The sequence below is a fragment of the Sus scrofa genome, chromosome 3 (genome assembly GCF_000003025.6).
Source record: "Sus scrofa isolate TJ Tabasco breed Duroc chromosome 3, Sscrofa11.1, whole genome shotgun sequence".
Taxonomy (NCBI): Eukaryota; Metazoa; Chordata; class Mammalia; order Artiodactyla; family Suidae; genus Sus; species Sus scrofa.
Genome location: NC_010445.4, coordinates 18,041,891 through 18,052,678, shown reverse-complemented (window position 1 = coordinate 18,052,678; position 10,788 = coordinate 18,041,891). Strand labels below are relative to the sequence as shown.

General features: G+C 64.8%; 2 protein-coding genes across 4 annotated transcripts; both read right to left on the bottom strand.

The window, feature by feature from the left end:
* PRRT2 (proline rich transmembrane protein 2) lies at positions 198-4,065 on the bottom strand. Of its 3 annotated transcripts, XM_021086428.1 has the most exons (4): positions 3,867-4,065; positions 2,198-3,174; positions 1,653-1,785; positions 198-1,472 (listed from the first exon to the last, which is right to left on the bottom strand). In XM_021086428.1, the coding sequence occupies exons 2-4, from the start codon at positions 3,104-3,106 to the stop codon at positions 1,462-1,464; spliced, it is 1,053 nt and encodes a 350-aa protein (XP_020942087.1). In that variant the 5' UTR covers positions 3,107-3,174; positions 3,867-4,065; the 3' UTR covers positions 198-1,461. The 3 variants fall into 3 exon arrangements, with proteins under 3 accessions (XP_020942087.1, XP_020942086.1, XP_020942085.1); XM_021086427.1 differs by having other exon boundaries at positions 198-1,785; positions 3,867-4,040; XM_021086426.1 differs by having other exon boundaries at positions 198-3,174; positions 3,867-4,044.
* Positions 5,148-9,647, bottom strand: MAZ (MYC associated zinc finger protein). Its single transcript, XM_003354553.4, is given in 7 exon segments — positions 5,148-6,242; positions 6,539-6,763; positions 7,573-7,744; positions 8,023-8,086; positions 8,512-9,368; positions 9,442-9,602; positions 9,605-9,647. Coding segments are annotated over 6 exon segments (1,485 nt in total). The 5' UTR covers positions 9,633-9,647; the 3' UTR covers positions 5,148-6,242; positions 6,539-6,560.

The window sequence follows — 10,788 nt, the reverse complement described above, 5'->3', positions numbered from 1 at the left end:
CAAAGCTACTTGGGAGAGGAAAGCAAGGGGAGGCTTGCACATGCGCAGGTAGGCGCTCGGGAACGATAGGCTTCGGCCCACAGTAAAGATGGCCACGGGGGTGGCGCATGCGCAAATCACCTAGTAGGTTGTGCCCCAAAGGAGGCTGTACCTCCGGCCCCGCGGCGCAGGCACGTAAGGACCAACTGAGGCTGGAGGCGAGTATCATGCAGTCTCCGTTTATTGGTGTTTCAGACTCATGCAGCATCCGGCATACAAAAAGGGAGAATCAGTTTGATGTATCCTTTTTTTTTTTTTTTTTAAAGACTTTTAGGTTTTTTCCCTACGCTTTTTTTTATATTAAAAAAAACACAAAAAAACCAAAACCAAACCAACTCCGAACCGCGTTGTGGCTCAGACCCTGCCTCCCCAGTGAACTGTCGCGTGCAACAAACCTCTCTCGTCCTCTTAGAAAATAATCGCAGCTCTCTCCGCCCCTTCTTTGCTCCCTGCAGCTGGGAGCTTTGGTCCAATTTTTTCTGTTCTTACAGTTACAAAGCACGTGAATGACTCCAGCCGCGACGCCTTTAACAAACCGACTGGGTTAAAAAGCCCAGGCGGGGCAGGTCAGCTCGGGCCGACCGGGGAGGGTTCGAGAGCCTCGCCCCTCCCTTCTACCAGGTGCTTGTTCGGAACAGTACCCGCCACCCCTGCACAAATCTACAAACGAGGCCCGGCTTGCCAGCTCTGCGACCCCGAGGCACCCCGGGGGTGTCTGGGCCTGGGTAGTCCCTGCAGAGAACAGTCGCGAGCCCGGGCTAGGGAGCCCTCTCCAGACACCGCTCCCCTCCCCCAGCCTGATCTAAGTGCTGGAGTTTTTGCAGAATAAACGGTGGAGGAGGGTGGAGGAGAGGATGCAGAGGGGAGATGAGGAGGCAGGAAGAGGAAGGGGGTGGAGGGTGTGGAGAGGGAAGAGGAGATGAATGAGGAAGGGAAGGAAGAGAGGAGGGGGGGGAGGGGGGGATGCTGAGACAATAAAAAGTTGGGAAATGGAGATCCGGGATGAGGTGCAGGGGACTCGGGAGGGTGTAGTGCAGGAAGGCCGCAAGAGATGCAGGAAGGCTGAGAGCAAAGAGAGTCTGGGAGATGGTCAGGGAGGTTTCCAGAAGTGCAAGGAGGTTTCCAGAAGTGCAGGGAGGTTTCCAGAAGTGCAGGGGTAGGGAAGCCAAGAGGCTGAAGGGGAGGCAGGCAAAAGTGCAGGGAGGTTGGACACAGAGCAGGGAACAGGGAGGCCTACGGTTGGCAGAGGAGCCTGGCAGGATGCAGGAGCAGGAAAGAAGCTGTAAACAAGGCTGCTCAGGCTCCATTGGTCCCTATGGGTGCGGGCCTGGGCCATGGATTGGGCTCCCCCCCAAAGGGGAGGATGGGCCCAAGGCAGCTCCCAACAGGAAAAAAAAGTCTTGGAATGCAGGGCAGAGCCCCTCACTTATACACTGTGGGAGAGGAGAGGGAGGGACAGACAGAGACGGGCGGGGCGGGGAGGGGAGGGGGAGACAAGGAGAGACAAATAAGTCGGGAAGACAGACAGACAGGAGAGAGCAGGGGCAGGGGTTAGTAAAGCTGCCCTTGCCAACCCTTCCATTCCTCCCGGCCTGTCCCAGACCCCCACTCACCGCCCAAGTTGATGACGCAGGAGGCGATGATGATAAGGACCCCCCCTACCAGCGCCACGATGCTTAAGAGCTTGGCCACGCGACCCAGACGCTGGGCACCATCCACGTCCCCCTGCTGCAGGCTGTTCCGGGACTGGGGTTAGGGTGAGGGGTGGGGGGGGTGGGCATCCACCCAGGTCAGGAGAAACCAGCCCAGCAGGGAGCAGGTGCAAGAGTCGTCCCGAGGAGACAGGTCAGCCGGTGGCCAGTGGTGAAGGGAGGAGGGAGATTGGAGAGGCAGCAGGAGGGAGGGCACAGGTCAGTAAGGTTGTGTGACATGTCGGGAGGTCCCTCCCACCAGAAAGGGTAGGGCTCAGAAGGTGAAGTCCTGAGGTGGGAGGGGGGCTGGGGGGGGCTGCTAGGCAAGCAAAGGCCCTGGAATTGGGACGTGAGGTCCATGCAGAGAGGCGGGGAGGGAAGGCAGGGTTCCTCCTGGGGCCTGGTCCCAGCCCTGGCAGGAAGCTGGGAGCCACAGCAGGCCGGGGCCAGGGTCCCGTGGGGCTCACCATGACGGCATAAGCGAAGGCCACGATGTTGACAGGCCACATGGGGCAGAAGCAGGACAGGATGGCGAGGATGATGTAGTCCCGAGGTTTCTGGGTGCCTTCACCCCCCTCCACCCCAGACCCTGCCAGCTGGGAACTAGGGTGGCGGCTCAGGCTGCCCCGAGGAGATCCTGGGCGGCCCCCATGAGCCCTTCCTACTCGATCCTCCTCCACCAGCTGCTGTAGCACGCGGGGTGGAGCCCCATTGGCTGGGGGGGTTTTCGTTGAGGGTGGTGAGTGAGGATGGGGGGCTGGACCCTCTTCCCCATCCCCATCCCCAGCCTGCAGGGGAACCACAGCCCCATTTTCCTGCTTTTCCCCCCCACTCTCCGTCAGGACCTCAGGGGTGGGGTCCTCCTGGGTCGGTGGCTCTGGCTGAAGGACTGGCGTGGAGGTGGGCTGGGAAGCTGGCTGGGGGTCTGGCTGAGGGACTGACTGGGGGTCCAGCTGGGGGGCAGGCTCTGAGGCTGGCTCGAGTGGGGCTGCAGGTTCCAGGTGGGTCCCCTGGTCTGCAGTGGCCTCTTTGCTCACTTCTGGTTTGGATGCTAGCTCTTGGCATGTTTCTTCGGGGCTGGAGTTGGCCTTTGATTCCCCTCCTGGGTTGGCGCTGAGGTCTGTGGCCTGAGCTGCTTCTGGGGCCCCAGTTGGGGTCTCTGTGGTTTCTGGAGCCAGCCCAGCCTCGGGCTCTGAGTCCACAGGGGCCCCAGTGATGTCTGGGCCTGGCGGCAGGGTCTCTGGCTCATCTGGGACCCCAGCTGGGGCCTGGGGAGGGCCGGTTCCATCTTCAGAATGGCCGGGCCCTTCTCCCTGGGTCTGGGCACCCTCCTCTGCCCCTTTCATCTCAGAGACCTCCGGGCTGCTGGCTGCCATCTTGAGCTAGGAGAGAGGAGAGGGCCGCTGTGGGAAGAAGGATGGAGCAGCAGAGACAGCAGCAAATCCTGGAAGAGGAGGAGACGGGCTTGGTGTGAGGAGGGCAGAGGTGGCTCTCAGCACTGCAGCCCAGGAGGGCGATGCTCCTGTCTCGCAGCCAGCCTGGGGCTGCCTCTGGGGAAAGGAAGAAAAGTTGGGGTTTCCTTTGCCTTCGGGTGGGACATCCCTGGGGAAGAGTGCTCCGCGCAGCCTTCTGGTTGGAGAGCCTTGGGCAGATTAACCCTTTTGTAAACAGGACCCTCCCCGTGGTCTCTTCTTGGATCCACCCAACAAGACCCAGCGTCTTGGATCCTGCAGATGCCACAGCATCCCCCACATCAACAAGCTGTCCAGAGACCCATACACTCCCACAGGCAGACTAGACTGGGCGAGGACCCGATACGGGCGTTCCACTCCCTCTGCGTCCTCCCCCCCTTCCGTGGGCGCCCAGCCGGTGCGCTTTTCCTGCTGCGCGTTTGGGGCGCAGACGCCCCCGCCCCTCCCTGGGGGACTTGGGCATCTCCTCTGAGCCCCTTCCCAGCCCCTCTCCCAGGGATTCCCTTGCCCCCGGGGGACCGGCACCGCCTCCTCCCACTGGCGTGGCGCGCCCAGCACCACGAGCCGGAGTTCGCCAGGCGCCCGCATTCCCGCACAGCCCTCCCGGCGTCCGCGGTCTGTCCGTCCACTTCCTCCCCGCAGCCTCAGCCCATCCCCGTCTCACCTCGACGCCGGCCTCCAGACTGCTCCCGCTGCTGCCGCCGCCACCGCCACCGCCGCCGCCGCCGCGGTTGCAGCAGCCGCAGCCCGGGAGGGAGCAAGTCAGCGAGGGAGGGAGGGAAGGAGGGAGGCGGCGGGTCTCCCCTCCCCTCCGCTCGTCTCTCCCTCCCCTCCTCTCAGGTCCCCTCCCCTACGCTTCGCAGCCGCGCACCGCCCCCGCCCCTTGCACGCCTCCCGCCCCTCCCGGCCAGCGGAGGGAGACACGCGTGCCAGGCCCCGCGTTACCTGGGCAACCGGCCGGGGGACCACTCGCGCCCGATCCCCGGCCCTTCCCACGCGCGCCTCCTGGGGGTGCCCCCTTCCCAAGCCCCGGGCCCCTCCCGCCAACGGTCACCGGGGGTCCTGGCAGAGGCCGGGGGGTTGGGGGAAACGGAGAAGGGTCTGCGAGGCAAGGCAGGACCAAGCGAGACAGGCGGGATCGGCTGGAGGCACCTCTAGAAGCAGAAAGAAGGGGAGAGAGACGAAGTAAAACTTGGGAGGCTGCAGAGGATGAGCAGGGTGGGGTTTCCAAGAGAAGGGAGCCTGCAGAACGGGAAGTCCCTCTACCTCCAAGGAAACAGCAGCAGCAGAAGTGGGTACTGGAAGGCTCCAGAAAAGGGTCCCCGGAAGAGTGAGAGCCGGGACAGGGAAGGGAATTCCAAGGGGCAGGCAGGGTAGATGCTGCAGGGGGCGGGCCGGAGCAGCAGGAGGGGGCTGGGGCAGAGGAGCCCGAGTAAAAGCGGGTTGGACCACACCAAGAATGAAGAGGAAGTGGAGTTTTTATTCTCAACCTCATTGTTCCAGGGCTTGGGGCTCAGACCTGCCCAGCCTTTATGCAGCTACATCATCCACCATCCCGTCTCAGGGCCTCCTAAGGGTGTGCAGGTATTTGGCTGGGGTCTGAGCAGCAGGTGAGGGCTCTGGATGGGGGAACGCAGCGTTTACACCCAGCGACCGCTTGGGTTCCCGACCCAGGCCTCTTCGAGCCTCCAGGGGCTATTCCGGGCCTGTCCAGGCTGGGCATTCCCCAGAGACCCGGGAGTCCTGGAACTCACCCTCCACGGAGAGCCTCAGCCGCACCCTTTATCTGGACTGCAGCCACCTGTGCCGCCTCTGGGGAGGGAGGAGCCAAAGCCCCAGAGCTGCACAGGGCAGAGCCAGACTGGGACTGACAAGAGGCCTACGGTCTCCCTGGGGGTGGCCACAAGGGGCTTGGTGAGAGCAATTCATTCACTGGAGTCTGAGACAGGTTTTTATTTAAAATTTATTGTAATGGGGTCCGCGCAAAAGGAGGGGGTGAAGGGTGGGGAACATGCAGGGGACACAGGAACACGATGACATGGCCAGGGCCACAGCTTCAGTCGTGGGGGAGAGGGATGAAAAGAAAAGACCAGGGCTGGAGCTGGGGTGGAAGAGGGAAGGGGAGACACTGCGGCTGCATCCCCCCACCCCCAGGAAGCACCTCTAGGCCCTGGATCCCCCCATTTACCCTGCCCCCCTAAGGTTCCATCTCTTGTCCTGCCTCTGGCCCTAGTGGCTCCTTCTTTTGCTCCCCTTGACTTGTTTTCCCCTGACAGATTCTCAAAGAGGATGATGTTTAGGGCCTGACCCCAAACCACCCCACGTCACGAAGGTACAAACTTGGCCTTCCCTGTTCCTGCCCCTTCGCACATCTCACACCTCTCCCCCCCTCTCTGGGACAGAATCCTTGATTTCCCTCCTTCCTCTCCTCCCTCCCCCCTGGAAAAAAAAAAAGCACCAACTCCCCAGGGAGGGGCAGCAGACAGTAGGGGGGCACTGGAAGGAGGAGAGCAAGAAGGACCGTGGAGGGAGAAGGCTCACAAATCCCTGGAAGGGCAGGGCAGAGGGTTGCAGAGAGGAGAGGGGGTGAGGGCAGTGGCCACTCCTGTCCTCTGCCACCCCTGCCCACTGTCCAGGGGGCTTCAACACAACCAAGGGAACAGGTGTGTGTGGGGTCAGGTCTGATAGGGGGAAAAGAGGAGCAGGAGAAACAAATCGTTAAAACCTAGCGAATTCCCCTAAGAAAACATTTCTTCCTCCTTTCCTTCAGGAGGCTCCTTGGTTGGTGGGGAAGTAGTGAGGAGTTGGTGGGAAAAAAGAGGGAAGAGGAGACGGTACCAAGGGACTTTACTCCATTCTCCCCTCTCCCCCCACCAACTTGGAGCTCACCAGGGCTGGGAGGGAAGTGGCTGAGAGCTCACAGGCACCCCCTCGGCCCCCGAGAGGGAGCCCACAGCTGTGGGAGGGGCTGCCACTGCTGCCGCTGCCGCTGCCGCCGCTGCTGCCGCCGCCGCCGCCATTGGACAGACCTCACCTGTACCTGCACGGTGAGAAACACCGGATCACAGTGCGATCTGAATGGCAAGAGCCATGCCCCTCTCTCCAGACACCCTCCCCTGGGACACAGCCGTTGCTCACTTCCTGTCTGGTCCCCTGAGGTTGCGGCCTGCAGCCTGACCCAGTTCTCCTGAAAGGGCCCTCCCTGCTCCCAGAAGTCTCCCTAACTTGGGGGACAGATGGGCATCCCTCACCTTCCTGAGATCCCCTATTGGGCCCTCTGAACCCCCTTGTCCCGCGCACCCCATCCCACCCCCCCAGCCATGCCCCGCGCCTTGCCTGGTGGGTGCGGGGGTCCCCCTCAGCAGGTGGGCTGTGGCTGGGGGGCGTCTCCCGGGACAGGGGGGGCGGCCCCCCCCAGATGGGTCTGCATGTGGCCGGCCAGCTGGGCAGGGGTCTTGCAGTGCACGCTGCACAGCTTGCACAGGATGCGGTCAGCCCGCGGGGCCTGGAGCCCATGGTCCTTCACCGCGTGGATGCGCAGGTATGCTGCCGTGGTGAAGCCTATGGGGGGGGTGGATTGGGATGGGGGGATGGGGGTCAGCCAGGCGGAGACCCCAGAGACGGGGTTGTTCTCCTGGGCTGGGGACGCCCTCCTCAGATGGCCCTGTCCTCCTCCCACCACATCCTGGGTAACCTGGGGCCAACTACTCTGCTGGGGACTAGAGGGTACAGCTCCTCCCTGAGCTTGGAAACTGGCTGAATGGTGTTGGCTTTTGGACCTTGGTATCCACAGAACCCACTCTCTGTGGCCAGGAGATCTCTCCCAGGGTGACAGGACACTGATTCCTAGCCACTTGGAGTTGACCCTCAGCAGAGACGGCTGTGTCCCCTCCCTCCTGGGCCCCATCTTGTCTCAGCCCAGTTCCTCCGTATAAGAAGTGAATCTGTTTAAGAGCAGCTTGCTCTGCTACCAGGACAGGGCGAGGGCTTGTTAACCCCCTGCCAGTGTACCCCACTTACCCCAGGAGCTGAAGCCAAGAACTTGTGGCTGCACGGCTGAAACCCTGCCTTCCGACCCTTGGGAACTGGCTCTCTTGACCACTCCTTGCCCAGAGCAGTCATGTCCTCCCGCCCCCGCCTCCCCACACACACCCAGAAGTTGACTCTTTCTGGTAGATCATCTCCTCCAGCCATGACCTCGTAGAACTTAGTGATGTGCAGTTGTCCCAATGGTGCTTCGTTTGCTCCCTAAAGGGCTCTAAATGCCACGAGCTCTTGCCTACAGCACCTTTAACCCACGTCTGTGGAGGGGCCTCTGGTTTTGTACCCACCCTTTGTCCCTGGCCCTCCCGACATCTCTCAGCATGTACCTTTGTTGCAGAGCTCACAGACATGGTGAGGGCCCTGGCTGTGAACCTTCATGTGGTCCGAAATATAAGCCGAGCTCAACATCTTGCCACACACATGACATGGCACCTTCTCCTCGTGTCGTACTGTGTGGGCCCGCAGCCGATCCTTCGTAGCAAAAGCTGCCTCACATTTCTGGGGAGGGGGGAGGGGCGTGGGGGGTGTCAGGAGAGTTAAAGCTTTGGGGAGTGGGGAGAGGGGGGCAAGAGGTTAAAGGAATCAGAGCCTTGGGGACCTTTGATCTGTAGGAAATGGGAGTGAGATGACCAGGCCTTGAAGAAGGGATGAGAAAATGGAGTGAAAAAGCAAAAAGAAGAGAGAGAAAAAGGGGGTCTGAGAGGCTGAACTCAGACAACTACAATGAGGATCAAAATCATGAAAACCAGGACGGGGGTGGGGGGCGGGCTTCCTACCTCACATTTGAAGGGCCGTTCTGTTGAGTGCACTTGTCTGACGTGACTGTTGAGGTGATCCGGCCTGGGGATACGTGGGGGCTGGGGTTAGGGGTCTTGAGTGTGGAGGTGCCCCCCCACCCCGTCTGCCTAACTTGTTAGTACATCAGGCCTCTCCGTAGGTCCCTGCAATGCCTCTCAAGCCCAGGGCTTCAGAGTCCCGGGCAGGCAGGCAGGAGATCCCTCCTCTCGCGCGCGCAGGGCTGCCTGGTCCTCCTCCCACGCGAAGCTCTCCTACAACCCAAGGACCCACCTCCTCTGCTAAGTACCACCCCCTGCTCCCTGGTAACCAGGAGAGGCTTTTCTCCCTCCTCCCAGGGAGTGGCTCCCTGTCCTCCTCCTCGGAAGCCACCCTCCCTCCCAACCAGCCAAGGCCAGGCCACCTCCATCGCAGGCCGGCCCTCCCTCCCCACCCGCCCGCCCAGTGGGCGGCCGAGGCCCTGTGCACACCGGGAGAAGCTCTTGCCACAGTGGGAGCAGTTGTAGGGCTTGTGCACAGCGCCGTCATGTGAGCGCACGTGGTAGCTCATGCGGTCCTTGCGCTTGAAGCGCTGCTGGCACACCGGGCACTGGTAGGGCTTCTCGTCCGAGTGCGACAGCTTGTGTCGGTTCAGGTGGTAGACGTCGCGGAAGGCCTTGCCGCACATCTCGCAGGCGTGGTTCTTCCGGATGCGCTTTCCCGAGGCGGTCGTGGTGACCACGCCGCCGGCGGCCACTGCGGCCGCTCCGCCGCCGGCACCAGCTTCTCCCCCTCCCCCGCCTGCCCCGCTCAACTGGGGCACGCTCAGGAGGCTCAGGGGCACCATGGTGGGCATCTTCATAGCACCCGAGGGGACCCGGCCGGCTTTGGCTCCCGTGTGGATGGCCTCGTGCCTCCGGAGGTTGTAGCCGTTCTTGAACTCCTTAGCGCACAGAGCACAGATGTAGGGCCCCTTGCTCTTTGTCTTCTTCTCCAAGGCAGATGCAACCGGGGCCACGGCGACCGTCGAGGTTGGGGCTACGACGGCGGTGGCCGCGGCTGCGGCGATGGTGGCGGCAGAGACAGGGGGCGCGGCCTCCGCGGCGGGCGCCGACACTGGCGGGGGCGGCGGAGGGGGCGCCGGGGGCTGCTTCAGAGCCGCTGTGTCCACAGTGGAGGCGGCGGCCGGGGCCGGGGGCGCAGCAGCAACGGCGGCGGCGGCGGCGGCGGCAGCAGCGGCGGCCGCGGCCGCGGCGGACTCCTGGGCGGCGGCGAGAACCGGGAGCAAGTCCACCTGGAGGGGCTCGGCCGCCGGGGCCTGGGGCGTGGGTGGGGGCGCCGGCGCGGCCTGCGAAGACAAGGCGCCGTGTGGGCCGCGGCCGCGAGTCGGCGCCCTCCCGGCCCGGCCGGCCCCTACTCACCTGGAATGGACTCTGGGCGCAGCCCTGGGAGGCAAAGAAGCGGGACTGGAGCTCAGCCCCGACCTGCAGGGGGTTCTGGGCGTGACCCTGAGGTGGCGGGAAGGAGTTCATGAGGCCGCCCACCCCCCGGGAGTCCAGGCCCAGCACGGGGAAGGGGGGGCCAGCAGCGTGCAAGGGAACACGGGGAACATGGCCTCGGCCACGGCGGGGCCCCCGGGGCTCAGCGGGGGCCGGGGGCGCGGGCCGCGCGGGGCCCGGGCTCGGGGCGCCGCCCCCGGCCGGCCGGGCTGGGCCGCGCCGAACGCATGGCCCGCGGGCCGCCCCGCCGCCCGCGCACCCCGGCCGGCGGGAGGGAGGGAAGGAGGGCGCCTGGCGGGCCGCGGAACGCGGCGGCGACGGCGGCGGCGACGCCCCCTGGGTGGGGGCGGGAGGCCCCGCGGGGCCGGGGGCCGGGGGCGGGGGCCCGGGCGGCGGCGGCGGCGGCGGCGGTTGGAGCCTGGCGGGGCGGGGTGGGGGGAGCGAGGGAGCAGCCTCGGCCCCGCCGCGCGCGCGCCCAGCCGGCGCCTCGGGGAGGGCGGGGGAGGGCGCGAGGGAGGGAGGGGGACAGCTGCGCGCGCACCGGGCGCGCGGAGGGGGGGGTGGGACGGGAGGGAGGGCGGGCGGGAGGGGTGTGGGAAGGGGGGTGGGGGCGGGGGGAGGGGGTTGTTACCTGGAAGATGAAGCTGCTCCAGTTGCCGGGATCCATGGCGGAGGGAGGGAGGGAGGTGGCTCGCGCTCACCCTGGGGCGGGAGGAGGAGGAGGCGGCGGTGGGGGAGGGGGAACCCGGGGAGGAGGCGCGCGGGGCGGGCGGGAGGGGGGAGGAGGAGGAGGGTGGGGGAGCGGAGCACACTGCGCGCGGGGAGGGCGGGCGGGGGGCGCGAGGACACACAAGAGGCTGGAGCGGGCGCGAGCGCGAGCGCGCGCGAGGCCAGCGGGAGGGGGAAGGTACGAGAGGGACTCTGGCGGGAGGAGGGACGGGGGAGCCACCCGGCAGCCGGAGTCGCCCCAAGCGCGAGACCCCTGAGACGGCCGCTGATTGGCTGACGATGGCGCAGGTGGTGGGCGCGCGGGAGACGGGGCGGCTTCTCTTCCCCCCCTCAAAGATTCCACCCCCCTTCTCCCTCCGCCAGCGGCCGTTATTTCGCGCGCACGCGCGCAAACTCGCCGTCGTTGCCGAGCGGGAGAATAGGGGAGCGCGCGCCAGGGGTACGAACGGGGCGGGGTCAATCGCTAAGCGCGCGCCCGCCTAACGGTCGTCGTCCTCGGGTTTTCGCGGGAGCTTTTTGTTTCCTCTCGGCCACCGTCCT